Genomic DNA, 21,857 nt, shown 5'->3' with positions numbered 1-21,857 from the left:
ATTATAACACTTCTATCTATGACAGAGTAACTGTGGTTTAACAGAAGAAAGGAGCCTTGTAATCATGCAGCTCTTGGTTGACTCCCATACTTACCTACTTACTTGCTGTATAACCACTGTTCATTTAACCTCTCTGAGCCTCTGTTTAGACTTCATCTGTGAAATGGGTCCGACGGTACCTGTCTCATAAGGTTGTGAGTAGGATAGAATGTCAGTCATTTAAAAGTGCTTGGCACGAGCGAAATACTCAGTACCATCCTATTCCCCTGTCCCCTTCCCTATCCCCTCCAAAGCATGTATGTGTTTCTTTTTTTTTTTTTAATTAATTTTTTGAGTAGTCTGCATGCTCTCAGCCTAGCAACACTCTTCTGTGTCTCTCCACCAGGGGGCACCCTCCTACCAGGGACCGAGCCCACAGTGGACACGGTGCCCGTGCAGCCCATCCCAGCCTACTGGTATTACGTAATGGCCGCCGGGGGCGCCGTGCTGGTGCTGGTCTCCGTCGCCCTGGCCCTGGTGCTCCACTACCACCGGTTCCACTATGCGGCCAAGAAGACCGATCACTCCATCACCTACAAAACCTCCCACTACACCAACGGGGCCCCTCTGGCGGTGGAGCCCACCCTAACCATTAAACTAGAGCAAGACCGCGGCTCGCACTGCTGAGGCCGAAGCAAAGGACAGCACCCAAACAAACGCGAAAGACTGCAAACATGTTGCCTCGATTTTGCACTTTTTTCTCCTCGCCTAGTCTCTGTGTGAACTCTCAGACATCTCTCTCTCTCTCTGTCTCTCTCGCTCTCGGGGCCCAAACCCTGTGTGCTTTTACTCATCCTGACCATTGTCCTCGGGTTCTTTTTTTTTTTTTTTTTTTTTCCTTTTGTTGATTCCAAACCAACCACCCCCAACTCTAATGCTGCATCTTGGAATATGAGAAGAGATACACCCCTCAGCTCTTCACAACTCAAGGCTCAGCTGGCTTTCTTTCAGAGACTGGTTCCCTGTTTCTTCCCCTTGCCTTATCCCCTACCTCCTCTCGGTGGGCAGTCTGCCAGGAGACCCGGGAGGAAACCTGGCTCCGTGTGTTTGTACAGAGTATACATTCGCGTGTGAATAGCTGTGTGTGTTGGGGGGAGGTGTGGGTGTGAGAGAGAGACTGGTTCTTTGTGGGGAGTAGTGTGTGGGTGTGTTCAGAGAGGACCCCCTTTAATTCTTGTGTTACTTCTCCGGGGGTACATGTTACAAGAAAATAATATACTGTACTAGTTTTGTTGACTTGGAGAAGAGATTGAAGCTTTTTGTTGCCTTATCTAGCTCTGGCTGGGTTTCTGTTGGCTACCATGGTCATCTCCAGGTACCTTAAAAACTAGAGGCCACATGAAATAAAATGTGGCCCCTCCCATCCCTGTCCCTTTCCCAACCCATCTGACCCAAGAGGAAATTCCCCCAACGCACTCAGACATGACCCCTTGTCATGTCTCCTGGAGTCTTTGAAGTAGCAAGATAGCAGCCATCGGGTGTGTGCAGAACCATCTCTACTTCCAGCCCTGAAGCAAATCTGTCTCATGTTGCCTTATAAAAGAGAAGCTCATAATGAATGTTTAGCTTTTATCAGTTAAGTCCAATCTTGGAATAAGTCATAAAGTATAACAAATCTGAGACTGGCGTAGGAAAAGCAGTAGCCTGTTTTAAGTTGGAAGCAGGAGGTGGAGGAGAGAAGGGAGGAGAAGGAAGGACTGAAGTGTGGTCTTTTAAATGTCTCCTCACCCGGGGGCGGGGGGGGGTGTTATTGTACCCGACTTGGGATGGAATTGAGGAAGAAGGTTAAAAATCGTATTCTTTGGTATTATATTGGTCATTGTAATGGCATTTGTAAAGTATGGGGAGAAAGGGATCATTTGCTTTCTTTTCGTGGTGTTAACGTGTGCCTGAATCTATAGCCGCTAAAACATAAGCCTGTCCACCTGACTTATTTAAATATTATGAGACTATAAAAAAGTAATCTTTTTTTTTCATGTGTCAGTATGCTACCCCTTAAAGCATTCGTAGCATCTGGCAAATACACCCTCATAGGCTGGCCTGGCATTTCCAGATGTTGCTGCATCGGGAGAGGATATAATGAAAATAAATCTGTTGCTGCCCATGTGTCTTCTCTAAGCAACGCAGGGAGAGGGATGTTGGAGATAAATTGCCTAATGATATTGTACAAAGGATAGATTCAATAATGGAGTCAATTACATTGATAGAAAATGCATGTTTTAACGAGACGCTTAGCGAACTGGGGCTCAGCCTTGGGGGTGTTGATTTCTCACCTTCCTGCTAGGAACCCACTGGGGAAGTATAGGATTCTCTCCAAAGGTGGTTGCCTGGGTTGAAAGCCTCCAGGTACCTTCTGAGAGCAAAATATTAATTTTTTTTTTTTTTTTTTTGGCTGCTTGGGAGAGAGAGACTTTTAGCATTCTTTCAGTATATGCTCGCAGATCCCTCCAGCACACAGTCACTTTCGCATCTGGTTTGTTTCATCCTTCTGAAAGAAAGGTGCTCTCCCACTCTTATTCTATTTCAAAGAGCTACTCTGTCTCAACCACAGCAGCCCTGCCAAGAAAGAAAAGATGAAAGGCTAGAGCATGAGCTACCTTGAGATTTCAAGTGTCCTACCCCAGCTGAAGATGGAAAAAGAAGCCAGGAGAGGGGGGAGGGGCAAGGGCCCCACATACCGTGTGATGAATTCCATGCCAGTCACTAAGGGCTTTTTATCTCAGGTGTCCACATCCAGTTGTGCGTTTGGGGCCAGGCATTCCCTTGAAATGATTGACATCCCTATAGGCACCCCATGGAGGCATGGTGTCAGGAAATTACACCTGGAAAATCCAGCCAGTGTAGCAACTGTCTGAGTTACTATATACCCTTGAGGATTTCCCTTCTTTAAAAGAAGATGACAACAACTTTGTGCATTTGCTGTGTCTTTATCTGATGCCCCATGTGGCATCATCTTTATGTACATGCCATAATTGAAAATATGAGACTGCTCAAATCTTTGTGAATCCAGCAGTTCAGCTGGGGATGTCACATCTCTCTCTCTCTGTCTCTTTCTTTCTCTCTCTCTCTGGCCCAGCAAATTTCATAGTATTATCCAGGTACTATGCTCAAGGGGCAGCTCTTCTATAAAATCATGCTTCGCAGCTTTAGAAATCAAAATTCTGTATTTCATAGAGGGGGGAAGGATTACTCTCTTCTAAGAAAAATAGACTGGACAGGTGAATGCATGCACGCATGTGTTTAGAGTTGCTTCTCAGAAGACAGAGGTGATAGCAACTATTAAAATATAAATGAATGAATGAGTGAATGAATGAATGAATGAATGAATCGAGGTCTAGCTCGGGCTGGTAACGTTTCTGCCTTAGTAGAGGCTCCATGTCAACAGCTCCAGGAGGGAAACCCTTATCTCTGGGGTTAAAAAAAAAAAAAAAATATCCCTCCCTTGATATGCTAACAATTGCTATCCCCCTAATTGTTGGTAAAGGCAGAAAAAAGAAAGAAAAAATCATAGCATTGCCATTGACAAAACAGGACACTGAAAATAAAGTGAAGTTGTCTTTTCCCTTATCCCACATTTTGGGGATTAAAGCCAGAATGGGATAGGAAATCTGGTAGTATTTCCAACATTGATACCCCATCATTAAAAAGACCCTGTCTTTAAAATGAAACTAGCAGGCAAGCAAACACCTAAATAATCGAAAATTACCAAAGAACAACAGCGAAACAAAAAAACTTAAAGTTACTTCCTATTCTTAGTCCCTCTTCCTATAACTGTGACATCTCTTGCATTGCTCAGTTGCCTGTGTGTCAAAATAACTTGTGGACATTGGAAACTATTTGAAAATGTATTGTGTGGAATGTAATAAAATGATGATATTTTTTATACAAACATCTGGGCTTTTTTTTCCCTCTTGCCTCCGAGAACAAAGTTGAAACGTAGGCTTTGAACAAATTGATGTTTCCAAAGTTTGCATGTCGTCTTCTGAGCTACAGGGCATTGCTGTGGGAGGTAGGTGGGTTTTCTCCTTGAGGCTGAATGCCAGCGTTTTCTTCTTTTATTTTTATTGCTGCTTGTTAGGAGTTTTATCCAATTTGTGCAGCTGAGCCAACTTTTATGATTGGTGTGGGATTTTGCAAAAGTTGCTAAGTGCTAAATGGCTCAGTGTGATTCCACAAAATTTCTCTTGATGGCAAATCCCTGGGGATTGGACTCTCCTTTCAAGGGGCCCCAGGGGGAATGGGACCAGTGGAGCTGAATCATGTCCTCGGCCCTACGGAGACAGATAGCTTCCTTTGGAGAAGAAGCGGCGACATCATACCCCTCTCCTACCAAGTTATTTCTTCCGTGGGGACATTGATCTCCAGTTTCTGAGCACTTTCCCAGACAATATGGGAACTTACAGCATGTTCAAGGCTCCAAAATATTCCAGACTTCATTTTGGAGCAAGTAATGAAAATAATTATATGATGACTATGGACCTGGAACCATCAGGCTGGAACAGTTTGTAAAAGGAACTTTCTACAAAAGCTTTGAGAGGGGCTTGAGGAAACTTACTCAAGAAGCCAGATCGCGTTGACATTTATTTTTCTTCAGTTCTCCTTTCTGGGTAGTGATTCGTTAACATAAAATATTTCTATCAGTGGGGGTTGGGGGAAAAATATAGGCAATAACCACCTCCGGGCTGTTGAATGCTTCTGAATGTTGGTCAAGAAGAAGTTGTAGAAGGATTTTCCACCACCCGATTCATGGGGCGTATTAAGAGCATTCCATCAACTCAGGAGCCTTCCATCAACCCAGGAGCCTTCCTCAGAGGTCCAAGAATGATCCTTAAAGGTCCTAAGGAAAGGGACATGTCCAGAAGACCCTATTTCCAGCAGAGTCCTGCTTTTTCCCCTCAAAACCTAGATCCAGGAAGGAGTATTTTTTACATATGTAACCTGTCCCAGTGGTGCTGAAAGGAAGCAGGCTTTTCGTTTTCAGATCTTACAGGAAGCTCTGTGAGTACAGATGCCTCAGTATAAATGTCGCTATCTGTCCTCTGCAGGAGAACAGAGTAGAATGCCCATGATTAGGGCACTGTTTGTTACTCTAATGACAAACCATAACCACCCAATGTAGACCAAGGATCTAAATAACCCTTGACTTTCCTTAAAGCCATTTGTTCCTGTTAGTAAAGGGTAAACGGAGAGCATGTCGAAAGTACTTATTTCAAGCAAAGACCCAGGCTCAGTCAACATTTTCCTGAGCTCCGGGACTAAATTTGCCAGATCAAATTAAACTAGCCATCACTTACGCTTCATTAGTATTACCATTTTTGGAACCACCTTTGAGCATCTTGTTGTTCTTCCTGCTTTGGTTCTAGTCCCAAGGCTTATTCTAGACGTATTCTCTCTTCCCCAAAAGGGCAAAAGACCTTTAGGACTCTAATCTTAGGCGTCAAACACAGGACTGTTATCAGTGTGGTATTTCAGACTGAGCCCAAGCATAAATGTTACAGAAATTGTGTTTCCATGGATTATAAATACCAGAGTCAAGGCCCAGTATGTCTTTTCTGGCTCCTACCTGGCCCTTTATGATGGTTTAAATGTGTGTTCTCGCTGCTGAAGCAAGACACCACCTCCCTAGCCCAGATCACCCAAGACCCCTGTTCACTGACTTTGCAGTTGTTTTGCACAAACACTGTGGCCTTTCTGTAATCTTTGAAGAAAAGAGCTTCATTTTTAAGTTGGTTTTGTCTGCATCGTGGGCTACGCATCTGAGCCAAACCGCAGATCTGTACGTGCGGCTTATTTTCTCTCTTTAATTGTGCACATCGCTGGGGCTCTCACAGCTGTAATTTGCCTTTCATCCACTTCAATGATGGCCCAAAGAAAACACAAAATAAATCCAACAAAAGCAAAAGGAGGGGAGAAGGGGGAGAGGGGGACACCAGCTGATGGTCTTACCATCAGCAGGGAAAAGAATCGCCTGACATAAATAAGTTAAAACCTAGGAATAGTGTAGGATTTAATGAAGCCTGACATCGATCAGGTACGCTGGAGTATGTCTAGAGGTGAGATCTGATCAGAACCCTGCACCCTTAAAAGGCATCAGGCCACATGCCTCAGCCAGAGCACGCTTGCCCTAACTGGGGGAGTTCCGTTTGGCCCCAGCCCGAAGCACTGAAGAGATAGGAAATTTGGAGAATCGCCAAAAAACAAAACCCGTTTAGCAGAGTATGGCACAATAGAGAACCTAGGCGCTTCTAGGCAACCAGCAGAAACCTTTCTTGCCCCTGGCCCGGTGGGCAGAAGACCCAGAATCATTCTACTCTCTTCTGGGCAAAGTGTTCTTAGGCTTTGCTGTCACTGACCTCCAAACAGCTCAAAAAAACTAAAGGCCCATGGGCATTGGACCAAGAAATAGGAAAGGCTGTTTGAAAAATCAGCCATTGACATTCTGGTAGCAGACTGGGTGTTGAGGAGGGAAACGTCTTGTTTCGGAGACTTATGACCAGAGTGGTTATTGATCCTGAAAGAAGTTGCTGGGGAAATTTTAGGATCATGACTAGCTGGGTTTCTCTCTCTCTCTCTCTCTCCCTCTCTAACTTACAAGTTATACACAACTTCATCCTAGAAACGTGCAAATAACACAGAAGAAGCAGAAATCCATTTCATTGCTAACCAGAGAAATGGTTTAAGGTATCTCTTTCCAGGCCTTGTTTTATACTGGGACAAACGTGTATGTTTGTGTCCAGTTACGTGGTTTGGTTTGGTTGGGGTTTGGATTTGTTCTGCATAAATGGTATCACAGCACTTCCTCCTTCGTTGGCCAACCTTCTTCCTTTCATTTAACGAAATCTTGACAATACTTCAGTCCACACCACCAGACTTACCCCATCCTTTTTAGCTCTTGCATAGCATCCCATATGGTGTCGATGTACCATAGTTTATTAACTGCTCCCCTACTGGTGGGCATTGAGGTTGTGTCTAGTTCACTTTTTTTTTCTATTATAAACAATACCATGATGAACATCTTTGAGGTTGCCTCTTTGTGCACGTTTCTCTCCAATAGAATTTCTGGGTCAAATGGTGTGCCTAGTTTCACTTTAAGGGATGCTGCAAATGGCCGAGGCTTCCCCTTTACAGTGCACCTGTCCCCCCATGTGCGAGATAGTGGCTATCTAGCAGACATCCTGGATTCTGTCCCTGGCCACATCTGCACAGGCCATGTAATCGCTGTGACTTTCTCTCTTCCCTAAAGTGGGTAGAGTGCTTACAAGAGAAGACTTCAGATAGTTTTAACTGCAGGGAATTTTAATTGTGGGGACAAAAACTGTCCATTTGTGGAGAATGTGGGCCTGGCTGTACGTGGCAGCTCTCTGGAGCTGTGGCCTCTGTGGCACAGGAGTTAATTTCGTCCCTGGCTTCTGTAGGCAGAGCCCTGTTCTCCATGATTAATGAGTTCCACTTGGTTTCTTCAAAGAGTGACTGTGCTGTGCCTTGCTTTTATTTATTTATGTTTTCTACTAAAAAATTCATGTAAAAAACATCCTTTAAGGTCAGTGCACAGTATTGTGCTGCAGACTAAAATTTTCCAGCAGCCACAAGCAGGCCCACGTGCCGACAGAAAGTCTCCAGTCCTTGGGGCCTTATGACCGAAGCCCCCACACTGGCCCTGAGCAGGGTAGGCTTTCTGGGCCAAAAGGTGGCGTCCAGCTTTCTTCTGAGGAGGTTGGGGGCTGATGTGACCCAAGGAAAGTCACCAGGAGGTGAGGTGGTTTTCTGGTGGAGGTTTATATATACGGGCCAAGCTACTAGCCCCAAATGGCTCCAGCAAGGAGTGGCAAGTGGAAGAGAAGCCAAGGGGCCTGTTTGTTCAGAACCCCATTTCTTCTGAGAGTGCTACCCTGATTTCTGCTATGTGCTAAGACAAAGGGTTTTAATAATAGGACTTTGACTCTGAGCATAATGGACAGTGTCTTCTGCCATATATGGGGTTTATGGGCTTTTTCTCTGACCTGCCAAAAACTCCAGGACTTTTGCCTCTTGGGCATGGGATTCAGGTAGATAACTCGGGGTGGCTCAGGAAAGAGAGCAGCATGAGCAGGAGGTATGGATGAGCTAGAGATGTGTCACTGCAAACACACGTACGCGCTCGCGCGCGCACACACACACATGCGTGCATGCCTTGTTTTGTCTTCTAATTGTGCAAAATTGAACTCTTCAAAGACCATTAACTAACATACCCCTAAGCAAGGGCTCCGATCCAGAACGGGAATGATAGTAGACCGTGTCTTGGCTTTCAGCACTCGCGCTTTGTCAGGCAGCGGGACTCATTAACACGACGCCTGGACTGGAGTTCTGTGACTTGCTAGAGAGCAGCCAGCGCCAGTAATGATGCGAGCGCAGAGAAAGCTTTGAGCCAGAGGTGGCCTTGACCAAAGTCCTATTCTCAGCCAGCCCGCTGGTTATTGAGGCTGCATGTTAGTGGACTGTTAAAGAGCCATTTTGTCCCTTTGTGTTTCCTAACTGCCACCAAGGGGCTGGGAGAAGGGGTATGAGGACCTCGGGGGCCCGTGTGGACTTCCCTGTTGCTCCTCGTGGCAGTTCCGACAGCTGGCACTGAGGCAGGGAGATGAGCATTAGGGCAGGGGCTGACCCCCCCTCCCGGGAACCTCATCAGCCTCGGCCAACTGTAGACCAAGGGTGTAAGCTCAATAACAGTGTTCCTGGGAAGTTCAGGCCCACAACACTGTCGTCGCTGTCTGGCTCCGCAACTCCCAATAGGGCTGCCATCCCCTCCTCTTTCCCCGAGCAGGACCTGTCTCCGTGCCTCTGCTTTTGTGCCAGATACTGTTCGTCTTCAACCTCCAGCCTCCCCTCTCTGCATCATCCCCCTCTCCTGGGGGCCCCTTCTCCTCTCCTCTGTCATTCTCACCCCATCACCAAACCCTTTCCCAGCAAAGTGTGGGGCAGATTCCCTCAAACAAAAGCTCAATTGGTTACTTTCCTCCAACTAGTTGCATTTTTACTGGAAACCAAATTATTCTCTTATGTGACAATTACAGTCCTTGGTCACCAGCAGGTTTCTGGGGGAAATCACCCCTTGAATGGGTAGAGAGAGGTACCTTTTTGGAACCCCTAACATCTTCTCACACAGTCGTTCATTCTTTTGTTCTGAAGAAGAGCCCAGCTTTTAAGTATAGCAAACTCCCTTGGTGAGATACATAAGGTGTTTTTTTCAGGGACTTACGGAATAGGAGAGGAAGCTTTAAGAAGATACCTTTTGTCACATGGGGAGGGAATGCAGTTTTGTTTCTTCGACTCCGTCCTTTCACTCACCCAGGTCGTAGGCAGCTATGCACCTGAGTGCTGTTCCCAGTATGCACCCTTCCTGAGGGTCAGAATTGGAGGAGAGGAGAAATGTCAAAACCCAATGGGGGGGGGGCTCTCTGAAATGTGAAAATATAAGACTTTTATCTCAGGAAAAAATAAAAGTGGGGAGGGACGCCTCTACCCTGAAATTTTATGGTTTCCTCACCTTCCTACTCTAAGAAGGTAGCCAACAAAAGAAGAGCCTCTTTCTTGTTGACATATCTACTTAGAGTCATGAAGAATATCTCTGATTTTTCCAAGACCTAGGGTGGAGGAGAGATTCCAGAATTTTCCTCCATCACTCTAGCTGGGTTTTTCCAGCCAGCACAATTGTGAATCCCATCTTCACAGCTAAATATTTCTTTGGCTGCATTTTTCTTATTTTCACACCATTGTTGGGGCTCAGCGGAGCCATTCTGGCCTCAGCTGCTCATCCACCCCCACACTTGAAAATAGTATTAGGTCATTTCACAGCCTTCTCGTTTGCAGTTGGTATTTCCAGTCCTTTTTAGTGTTTTCTTCTAGTTATTCAACTAAAAATAATTTAAAAAAAATAATGGCTAAATTCAAGTTCAGACTCCAGATATCTCCAACCAAGGCCCCCGTGTTTTCCAGCTTGAAACCATTTGAAAACTCAAAAAAAAATATTTTTTCCATGACTTTGCATATATTTGGCTATCGGCCCAAGAGATAAAAACCCATGATAAAGGATCTTCTGGTGGTGTTTCTAAACTGAAGCCAAACCCAGCAAGGGATAAATGGCTCTCGAGTACCCTGACTCCCTAATGGAGGAGCTTTGGGAAAGTGTTCATCAACATCTGAACTCTTGGCTCCTTGTCGCAACTGGGGATGAACAACCTGAATTAGGGAAACTAAGTGTGGTGGGGCGGGGGAAGCTTCAGCCAATACTAAATATTAAACTGAATTAAACACTTTGAAAGGCCAAGAAGTATCTCCTAGTCCTTCATTATTCCTCATTTATTTCGGTCTCCGTGTCATATCTCCTGCTGGGATCAAAACAAAATGGCTGAGAGAATTTTCTGAAGACTACTCCCATCTGAACAGTCCAGTGATTTAGCTGGCTCAGGGGTTTCAAGAACTTGGAATCAAATTCAGCAAGGGTTCTAAGTAGCCAAGAGCTTATCCCACATAAATCACAGCCCCAAACAAGGTGTCGAAAATGTGGCTTACTCACGTCACTGCTGATTTGTTCAATGACTTACTGCATTTCTCCACCCTCCTTCCTCAATTTCCTCCTCTTTAAAGTAGAGGCGAAGGCGCCTGTACCTGTGAAAATGAATGATTTCGATGATCTCCTGTGTGTCAAGAGACTCTTCAGTCCTTGCTTGAAAGGCCGGTTGCAGTTTGGTGGGTTAAGTGGCCATGTTAAGGCTGGTTTTATCAGCCTGGCATCAGTTGAGGTGGAGGCTTAACACTTGAGGCACAGTTTACCCTCTTACTTCCTTGATTGCCAGTTAGCAGGGCTGGTTTCTAAGGCAAGTGAGCAAGTATCATAAACAGGGGCCCTCGTGGCTTCCCCTTTACCTGTCCTTTTCGTGGTCTTCTCTTTCTATACACACCTTAAGATGGCTGCCTGCGGGGAGCAACGACCCAGGAGAAGACAGACCTGGGGTGAAGGCTGGGGTAATGAGTAGTGCGGGGCCCTTTCCTGTGGGAGTCACTTTGTCTACTTCAACAAGCAGCCTCTTGAGAGAGCCCTCATCTGAAAGTCCCTCTGACCTTTCTCATTTTCTTCCCATAAGACATAGAATTCTAGAGCAGGGAAGAACACCAGTGGTTACTTGACAGAGGAACAAACTGGGACTCGGGGTCTCACCCAGGCTCTCCCACCTGGGGTGGATTGCCGAACTGAGACGAGAAGTAGGCAGCCTGTTCCCAGTGCAGTGCTCCTCCATAGCGCATGCTGTTTCCCCTCAGATACAGAGCAAAGCTGACAGTCCGGCTGGCAGACTTGTCATTGGCTTCAACCAGCCTCTGAATCCACGGCTCGGAGTTGGCATGGAAGGGACTCTTCATAGAAAACCAGTGTCTGTTAGTATCCTAAAATGATCTGCATTCAAGTGACCCAGAAATGGGCTGTCCTAAATTGTTTATCTAAAAATAGCCAGTGGTTTGGGGCAGGCTTCTCACTCCCCTAGCAATCTTGCGAAGCTCCTTTTACGATGCAGAAAGTAAACAGAACAACGTCAATGCCAGTGCACTCGCAGGAGACCACAGCACAACAGAAGTGGTGAAAGTGAAGGTGGAAAGTTTTCTATGAGTAACTGTAGAAAAACAGTCTAACCCCAAAGAAAAGGGGGAAAAAATGGAAGAAAATGATGGAGGGGAAAAAATGGAAGAAAATGATGGAGGGAAAAAATGGAAGAAAATGATGAAGGGAGGAAGATAAATAAAGCATGTGTTGTGTGCACGTGCACAGACAAGGCGGGGAAAGAGAGAATGCAAAGGAAAGACTGAGAGAGAGCATTCCTGCTTGTGACCTAAAGCATGCTCAGTGGAAAATTTCTGGCTGCAGGTTGGAGGGTTGGGGGTGTTTGGCCTGCATAGCATGTGTGGTCTGACCAGGCAGAGTTCCAGACCCCTCAGGGAAAAACACATCTCCTTAGAGCAGGTTTGGTTTGTGACCGAGTATGGCTGTTCATGTTTCGTGCCATCGTGTTGCAATTTACTGACAAGGACACTTGAAAATCTCTGACTCTTGTAGAGTGTTAGGAGTTGCTGGAACAGTGAGTGAATGTTTTCATAACTAGCCCCTCCAGGCCTCTCGCCCTGAACCATCAGGACTAGAGGAGGTGGGTAAGACCTTGGATCGCTCTTCACTGTGTACCTCGCCCACCTCTTGGTGGTGCTAAGGGAAGGGACTCCTGGGGACACGGGACTTTGCAGCCAAGGCTTCTATCACAACATGAAAGCAACCAGATTTTGTTGAATTGAGTTGTTGGTTTTCTCGGTGGTGGCTACTCTGCTCACTTGATTACTTAAACTCTATGAAACTCCTTTCCAGTCCTGCATGAGTTCACTTCTTCCTTTCACTCTGCTGCTTCACAGCAGCTGATGGAGGGGAGGAGCAGAGACCTGACTCTCGCGAAGGGAAATCCAGGTGGGAGATGTGTCGCCAGACGTGGCAATCTCTTTGAATTCCTTAATGGATCAGATAGAAGTGAACTCAAGCCAAAACCAGGGGATCAGTGTGCGTGAAAAGGCTCAGGTGCCATGTTTGAAACCGTGCCCATCCATCAGGTAGAGGAGCTAGAACTCCCCAGCCCTACCCCACGGCAGCCTCAGTTCCAAAGCAGCCTCCTCCCCACCCCGGAGGCCGGCAGCACTTGGAGTCCCCTCTACAATGCCCCGCTTTCTTTTCTGCTGTATTGGCATGGATGGGTCTTTACTCCGCAGCCATGCTGAAGGGCCTTGACTGTAGACACCTGGTCCCACACATCTTCATTTTTCCAAGTCCTCAGTGCAGTTCCTGGGCACCTTGTAAATCCCTTTTATAAGTGATCAGTGGTTGATAGGTTGGTTAGTGAGGACTACCCTTGGAAGAACAAGGTAAATCAGCCTTCCTCCTCTGAATAACGCCTATCATGGAAAACACGAGCCTCAAATTTCAAATCATATTTTCGCATTCATGAGAAGTCTTCCTGAGTTCCCATGAAAGTGGTGAGCTGGCAATGCAGGCAAACAGCCAGAGAATGTATATCCAGTCAACTAGGATGCTTTACTACCCTGTTAGAATAGGGTAGTCGTGATATGATAGTAATTGCAATGTCCTGCCTACACCCAGAGAACTTGCAGGCAGACCTGGGTGGGGGTGGGAGGTCTCCTCTGGCCCTAACACAGTACTGACAGTCAGAATTCAGGCTTTGGAGTCAAACTGGCCTGAGATTGAGTCTGCACGGGGTCCCGGAGGAAATAGGGTCATGGGAGCACAAAGGTTGAAAGTGGAAGTCGTGTGGGTGGTAAGATCCGTTCCTGATCTATGTTTTCCTATAGGTGTGGCCCATTCCACTCTCCCTCGTCCATCTCCCACTCATAGACGCACCCACCCACTGAACCAGAGTCCTGGCAGGTCCTCTCCAAGTTTGTCCTTTGCAAAAAGGAAAAATTCAATTCGAGTCCCTGGTCCCTACATGCTTTTGCTGTCTTTTGCTATCAGGGAGGTGCTGCCTCCCCTCTGTGCCTTGAGCCCACCATTTCTCCCTCCTCTCCACTCTTGCCTTTTCTATGGAGACCTGGTGGGAGAGCCACACTCCCTCCTGCCAACATCCTGAGGAAACAGGCTGAAGTTTACCTATTGGGCTTAACAGAAAAGGAAAGTGGCCCGTGAAGGGCAAAGGGGCTTTTAAGAAAGAAAGCTCTTAATCAAACACAGATATCAAGAATATTAGCAAGGGGACTAGAGAAAATTGCTATCAAAGTAAATTGCTTTTTGTACAAATGTTCCCTTTATTTGGATTTTCCCCAGTGTGCCATTCTTTCTTTAAGGCTTGGTGAACAGATGCGCTTTTGAAAATGTTGATTAACTTATCCTTTTGTCGACCCCTTCCCACTCACCTAGACTCCTGGGAGCAGCGATTATACAAAAAGCCAAGTCAAGCCTCTACAGTGTTCTTCTTCACCTTGAGTAGCGTTTGATTCTCCAGGTGCAGAAATCTCAGCCACATCTGGGCAATCAATTTCAGAGAACCGTAGAAATGGACTGGTTCTTGCGAGGTCATCTCGTCCAGTCCTCTATCACCAGAGACAAGAGGCTGTGATCTCCTGGGGCAAAATGTTCTCATACTCATTACCATCCTTTTACCCTTTTTCCTGCAAGATCAATGCCACATACACCCCTTTCCAGCCGTGATCAATAGTGTCCTAAGAGTTCTTCCCTGAGGGTATGAGATGGAGCAAAATGGCATTCTAGCCTCCAAGAATCTGTCACATCCTTGGCAGAGACCAAATCCCTAAAAGCAAGAACAGGATTTGGCCCAAAAGTCACTGGCAAGGGCCCCACAGTTTTTGTGCTATGCTGATTCCCATATTCTTATCCAGTATTCTGCATCTTTTAACCGTGAAGGTGTTAAGACACGTGAGCATCCTGTCAAAACGATTAATTGTTGGAAATGTGATTGTTTTCGTCCATGTTTGTTTGTTTGTCTCATAAGGTTAAAAAAAATCTCCAGGTTGACTTTACAAGCTCAGTTTGATCCCTGTGACAGATACCACCTGCCTCTTGTTGATTCATACTCACATCTTCATTCCAAGGAAGCAGCCTGCGTCGTAGGGGTCTGGAGAATAATGCAGGGGCTGGGCATTGAGGTGGGGAAGCTGGCGTGACCTGCTGGTGCCAGTTGCTGTGCTATAAACATGCCAGAAACAGGCTAGATTTATGGTGAATCGGTGCCACATGGCATTGATTCTTTCAAGTGGGGTCTTGGCAAGTTGTCTTGTTGCACCCCTTACTGGCGACCAAGGGGGATCAGAATGTGCGTTAGCACTTTGGCCAGGAATGAGGAAGACTTCTGTCTAACATGATTAAAAACACAGCCTCCAGGAAAAGACTGAATTTCGAGTGTGGTGGTGATAGATCGATCCTCAGTTCAGGTCATGGTCAAGTAGACCTTCTCTGAGATGTGCTGATGAGGAAGAAGTTCAGGCTGGTCTGAAGGTCTTTTCTTTTTTTTCCTCTTGTTTGGTAGTTTTAGCTGTCTGGGAGTTGGGTTTGGCTTAAGCCTGGATTTCTGGGTATCAGTTTATAGTGCTGACCTCAAGGTAGTTCACCTGACTTGGGTTTCAATAAAACTCCTAAAGGGCCCATACACTCGCTGGCACCGTCTTGAGCTGACAGCCAGGGCAGGCATAATTAACTTGTGAGAAAGAAAGAAATGATAAATCACCACGTATTCGATTCTCTTTTTTGATGTTTTACCATTTTAGACAGGTAATTTTCATTGGCTCTGATTTCTGTAAGATGGACAACATAGTGAATAGAGAGACTGTCTTTCCCACCTCCCCCCAAAATTATCATAAAAAAAGAAAAGATAGCGATAATACTGGAGAAAATTCACAGTAAATTAACTTAGCTTTATTCAAGCCTGGGCTAGTCAGATTGGATGCCCATGTTTGACGTATTCTAAGCCATAAAGGAAGCCAGTAGGAAGAGTAGACTGAGGAGGAAAGACGAGAGAGAGTAGCACAGATATGTGGAGGTGGTCACGTATTATGACATTCTTTCAGGTCTACTGCTACATTTAAACATAAGATGAGGAAATGTGACTTTGTTAAATTACCATACGTTTATTTGAAATCCAGAGGAGAAAGACCCTTGTAGTGTATGTCTACTTAGATGCACGCATATGAGGACGGTCGGTTATACTAAATAAACGTCACGATAATGGCAACTGATGATGGGCATGCCATCCAAGTTGCCTTGGATAAATGCAGTCCTATATTGACAATGAGCTACGGTCATTACGACACAAGTAAGGATTTACTTGGCGCTAAAGACCTTTTTTGTTTCTGTTCTTCTGGTTGCTGTTGGAAATAAAGACAAATCATTTGAAGGCGAAAGAATCCAGTGATGTACATACTAAATGATCTAGAAGCAGATGTGATTCTTTAGCTGCCTACTGTACCGGGGGGTCATTCTCACAAAGGTTGCATCTCTGCCTGTTAGCCATGGCGATAGAACTCGTTATAACTTGATTTGTTTGTTTTCTTTTTCATTATAGTGGACATTCCGGAAATACACGGGAGAGAAGGCTATGAAGATGAAATTGATGGTGAGTATTGCTATGATTTAGCAGATAATCATGAAGTTCAAGTTTGATTATAAAGACGTCAACAAAAGTAATGCCCGCGGTATTGGAAGGCCAGAATTTAGAACTAACAGTCAGAAATATAAGTGAAAAGAATCCAGAGAGGAATGAAGAAACCATCAATTGCTTTGTCAAGGTCAAATTTAGAAATTTAGAAAGTTTATTGAGTTCCCTCTGTCTAATCTGAAACAGGTCCCCTGCTTAAGGCAACTTTCGACATTGATGGACTTCAAATCTGGATAAACCCTTTAGAAGTAAAAGCCAGGTTGCCCTATATGTGTTGCTGCTTGAACCCATTGACCTCTTCCTGAAAAAGGACTTGAGTAAATGAGTATAAATGTGAATATTCTCCTAGGCTTTCTGTGGTTTTCTGTTCCCTGGCTTGAGGGAAGCCTTTCTCACACTATCCAAGACTCCAAGTTGGGGCCCATTGTAAGATTTAGGTTTCCCTTCTACAATGCTCATCTTGTATTTTCATATTAGAAGCCCTATTCTCCCACTTCAAATACACATACTTCAGGGGGCTGAAGTAAGAGCCCTGACTGGAGGGCCGCCGAGCAAACACGTAGATATAATTTCTCCCCTTGACTCAGAGCAGCACGGGTCTCTCTGGGCTTCTCTGAGTGCCAGAGCTGATCTCCAAGAGAGATCACCAAGGTTTCCTTTAAAGAACGACTTTAGACCAAGATTGATGCATTTAAGAAGAGCAGTTCATAGAACAGCTGCTTTTAACCCGACCTTACTCAAACTCTTCAAGTGTCGTTATAGAAACAGAATGACTAACCCAAACACCACCTTGTTAACTCAATGCAGACTTTCCCTGCAAGACCCCATCTAGCGCTCCTTTTATGGGCAAAGCCGGGGAACTGGCCTACAAGGAGAGGCTGCAGCAGGTCAAGCAGCAGAAGCTCCATGATGTGTACAGAGAGCAGGGCATGAGGATGCAGAGAGCCTGAGCCCTGTTTCTAGTTTCACTGCTTGCTAACTCCAGGACCTTGAGGAAGTAACCCGGCCACCTAATTTCTTTAAAAAACAAAAACAAAAAAAAACTGAATTTCTTCATCTATTTAAAAAAAATTATAATAGCACCCTGCTTCTTCATGGGATTATTAAAAAATCCCACAAAATGAGCTGTGGTAGTGGTCATGCGTTGGCCACACTATGGAAACCGAAGTGTGTTAGTCTGCTAGGGCTGTCATAGCCAAGTACCACACACTGGGGTCATAAACAACAGACATGTGTTTTCTCACCTTTCTGGAGGCTAGAAGTCCAAGATCAAGGTGTCAGCAGGGTTGGTTCCTTCTGAGGACCATGAGGCTTGTAGATGGTTATCTCCATGTTTTCAAGGCAATCTCCCATCTGTGTCTGTCTCCAAATTTCCCTTTTAATACAGACACCATCCATATTGGATGAGGGTCCCCCCTAATGAACTCACCTTAAGTTGATTATTTCTATAAAGACCTATCTCCAAATAAGGTCACATTCTGAGGTACTAGAGGTTGGAACTCCACATATGAACCTTGAGGGACATAATTCAACCCGTAACCGTTAGGTAAGATGTATGTCAAGTGAGGTGTGGTAGCTCGGGAAAAGTCTGCTGCTCGGATGGCCAGGAATGATACATTGGGAAACTTGTCACGTAAAAACCATCTCAGCCTGTCCTTTGGTTTAACTTGAAGTAAGTGGAAGTGGGGGATGAGGGGCAAGGAAAGAAGGTGCCCAGAACACAGGACCACCCCGGTGCTCCAAAGGCACCCCGAAGTTTCTGTCAAAATCCGAATTTACCTAGTAGGAGTCAGATTATTTAAATATCAAATACTTAGACCATACTAAGTATGTAGTAGACACCAAAAACTTTACAAATTAATTCATTTAATTCTCCTAGCAACCCAGCGAGGCAGACTTAACAGTCCCCCCGGTTTATAGAGGAGAGGACTGAGGCAAAGAGGGGTTAAATAACGTGCCCAAAGTTCCACAGCCAGGATGCGATGAGGGTGGGCTTTGATGCCAGCCAGCCTAGTTCCAGAGTCTCCTGTTCGTCCCCGTGCTCTCTGAAGACCCTGTCAACTGGGCTGGGGAGGCTCAGTTACTTCACCTTGAAAGGGGCAGCGCCCTCAATCTCGTGTGTTTTATGTCACAGATGAGTACGAGGTGGACTGGAGCAACTCTTCTTCCCCCACCTCGGGGTCTGGGGCCCCTTCGGCCGACAAAGAAAAGAGCTGGCTCTACACCCTGGATCCCATCCTCATCACCATTATCGCCATGAGCTCCCTGGGAGTCCTCCTGGGGGCCACGTGTGCGGGGCTTCTGCTCTACTGTACGTGCTCCTACTCGGGGCTGAGCTCCCGCAGCTGCACCACCCTGGAGAACTACAACTTTGAGCTCTACGACGGCCTCAAGCACAAGGTCAAGATGAACCACCAGAAGTGCTGCTCCGAAGCATGACGGATTGCACCCAAATCACATCTGACGTTTCATTCCAGCAAGAGGGGCTAGCGAAGATTACATTTTCTTTTTCCTTTGGAAACTGAATGCCATAATCTCGATCGAACCGATCCAGAATACCGAAGGTGTGGACAGAACAGATGAGTCGAGGGAGGCGGGGAGATGCGGCCGCACAGGGGGCTAGGACCCACCTGAGAGCGCCGCGGCGGAGTCGTTGCTGGGACTAAGACGGGAGCTCATCTCTTTGGGGGTCACAGTGCTATTTCGTTTGTGAGTTTGTTATTATTATTATATTATTTCTTTGGTCTGTGAGCAACTCCAAGAGGCCGAAGAGGAGAACGACTTTTCCAGGATGGAAGCAGAGTAGTGGTCATGGTACTCTGCTCTCTCGTTCTAATCAACACTTGAAAAGCAAAAGGTCTTTTCAGACTTTTCATCTTAAGAAAAAAAAAAACGTAAAAAAAGAAGAAAAAAAGCTGTCCAGCTCGCCCTGTCCTCTGCGCGTCTACGACTCCGGATTTGCTGTGGCCTGGGTCCTGCCGGCCACCCCGACAAGCTGCCGTTTCCAGTCCTAGCGTTTGAGTAGGATGTTGTTGCCTTTACCTTTTTTTATCCAGGGGAAAATTGCCATTTTAGGGTCAGCATGAATAGCTCTTTCTTCTATGTGATTTAAAACAAACCAGAAAGGAAACTTCACACGTCAAAATCCACAGAAGCACCTCCATGTTAGACGCGGACAAGCCTTAACGTGCTTCGTGACGAGGAGCCATTCATTCAATCTAGACCCAGAATTTGTGGCTGTGAGGCTGCTTCGTGGGGCCTCTGGTGGTGGTTTTGCTTTTTCTTTTGCCTCCTCCTTGTTCTTCTAAAACACACACGCACACGCACACGCACGTTCGTCAGGGGGCTAACCCCCAGAACGCAGCATCGTTTGATGGTCTCCGAGACGGAGGGTGGGCGCAGAGACGGGCTGTTAGTACGTTTTCTCCACCGGTGAGATGTAACTGGTGACCACTGGACGAAAAGGAGGACAGCGGAGAGGGAAGGAGAAGTCCAACCTGTGTGATCATGTCATGGCAAAGGCTAAGCAGACTCTACGGAGACATTTTGATGAATTAGTCTCTTTGCTCGGCTAGTAAACATCGAGTTCTCCTTGGGGTTACACCTCAGCGTTTCAGGAGAGTCGGGTAGGATGTATGCGAGCTGATTTTAACCACAAGTGTGCAAGTACTATGGACCAAAACACTAGCAACACTGCTTCAGCCGCAGAGAGACCTATGTTCTTACACACACACACACACACACACACACACACACACAATTTATGTGTTTTTTATTAAGTGCCTTGAAACAATGAAGAAAAAGTGTATTTTCCCTCTGTGTAGAAATCAGTGAATATCATAAAAGTAAGGCATTCCTTCTTCCCGCACCCCCGTGACTCCACTGCCAGTCCCCCCCAGCTCACCGCTGATCCTACGAATGGATTGAGCCCTGCTGCCTGAGAGGTAGCCATAGCCCTACATGACTCTCAACTAGTCTAGGAGGGGAAGCATCAAACTGTGTGAAGGGTAAGATTGTCCGCGTCAAGATCCAAATCTTGATTTTGTAGTAATGCCTAAAGATTGCCTGTGTGCAGGAAATACATTTGAAACCAACCAGTAGGCCCAGCCCATTGCTTATCAGTGGTAAACCGTCAGACCATTTTTGCTGCTATGGTCACCCACAATTTCATTTGTCTCATACCCACATGAAAGGAAAAGGGTGAATGGGACTGGCTGGTTCCTTTCAAGGTTAACTTATGGAAATGCTAGTTCAAATGGTAATGTCACAGTGTTTTGTATGCGGAGAGGGAGAGTCCAAACCAACAGCTATTTATTCATATGTGTGTGTGTCTTTGCAAGCCTTTGAGTTCTCTGTATCTACTGTGTATGTGAATGGTCACGTGGGACTCCGTGATGTTGTTGTGACTTTGACCTAGGGCCCGAGTGTAAATGCTGATCTTGGCACTCGTTGGCACAGTGGTAGTTAGAGGTGAAAAGTAAAGCTGTCAAGCCCAAGGGCTTAGCTTTAGGACCCCCCCCAGCTGGGCACGCAGCAGAAGCAAGTTCTTACACTTTATCGAAAGCAAATTTTTTATTAACCCACCCTCCTCTTCGCCTTCCCACGTAGCTCAGTGTTCAGGAAGCTAGCAAGTCCTAGGGATTTCCAGAAGTTGCCTGCAGAAGAAGAGAAGTTGAAAAGCCTACCCTGGGGGTCCTGGCTTTCTCATGCCCCGTGAGTCCTTATACAGTGCCCCAAAGACCAGCCCTGTCTTCAGCCTGCAGTTAGCCTCTAAGTTACGCACAAGCCAACCTGCATCCCCCTGACGGTCCTCCATCCATACTCACTGGGTTGAGGCCCTGGGTGGGCCCTGCTAAACAAAAGCAGGCCACCCAGGGCTACGTGTAGATACCTCGCCAACCTGGAGGCTGGTCTAAGACAGACAGTGGGGCCTGGTTCTAACTCGGCCAGGGGGCACCCTGGTGTATTTGTTGTCTCCAACTGCAGGTAGGCTAGCTGACCCGTCTCCTTGAGTCGTTCCCTTTGGGAAACCCAACTCACAGTATTGATCTCCTTTTTGCCTTGTACTGAATGACACATTACCTCCACGCTCTCCCGGACTAGGCAGTCAACAGGGCCACAGGGTTGCTTTCTCTCTTCGATGGGGATGGGGAGTTGACAGGGATGAGGGTCCGAGGAATGAGCATGAATGCAAGAAAACAAGGGGAAAAGTTAAACTGTCACACAGAAGGTTAACTTTTCCAGAGTTTGCAGTTAAAGGTATTCGACCATTCGCTGGCTGAGCCAGATCACGGGAACTTGAGAGCTTTTACTGTGATTCTTCAATGTAAAAAATAAACAACAAGGTCAAACTGTGTTTATATGATTTGTATAAAGCCTTTTTAAGATTGCTATTTAAATAAACATTATACCAGAGATATTTTTCTGCATGTTTCTTATTGGAGACAAAGAGACTTGGGTTTAGGGTGACTAAGTCATCCCACTTTGCCCAAGACTTTCTTGGGTGTTAGCTCTGAAAATCCCTGGAAACCCCACAATCCCAGCCAAACCAGGATGGCTGGTCATTTTCCTGGGACAATGTTTCTTAACCCTTCTTATGGACTTAGGTTGATTTGCTGGCTGGCTTTTTAT

The 21,857-nt window shown here is 46.0% G+C and overlaps 1 protein-coding gene across 3 annotated transcripts in view; it reads left to right on the top strand.

Moving 5' to 3' along the window:
- NRP2 (neuropilin 2) overlaps positions 1–21,641 on the top strand; it is a 118,421-nt gene extending 96,780 nt beyond the window's left edge. For 2 of the 3 annotated variants that reach the window (XM_008687401.2, XM_008687402.2), the window contains exons 16-17: positions 16,134–16,184; positions 18,361–21,641. In XM_008687401.2, coding sequence (XP_008685623.1) covers positions 16,134–16,184; positions 18,361–18,665 — 356 coding nt within the window. In that variant the 3' untranslated portion in view covers positions 18,666–21,641. Of the gene's footprint in view, positions 1–385; positions 3,924–16,133; positions 16,185–18,360 lie in introns of those variants that run through there. The other variant, XM_008687404.2, reaches the window with a different exon arrangement.
- The last annotated feature ends 216 nt before the right edge of the window (positions 21,642–21,857 follow it).

The sequence above is a fragment of the Ursus maritimus genome, unplaced genomic scaffold (assembly GCF_017311325.1).
Source record: "Ursus maritimus isolate PB19 unplaced genomic scaffold, ASM1731132v1 scaffold_1, whole genome shotgun sequence".
NCBI classification, from domain to species: Eukaryota; Metazoa; Chordata; class Mammalia; order Carnivora; family Ursidae; genus Ursus; species Ursus maritimus.
Note: the sequence above shows the minus strand (reverse complement) of the source record. Positions and strands in the feature narration are given on the sequence as shown.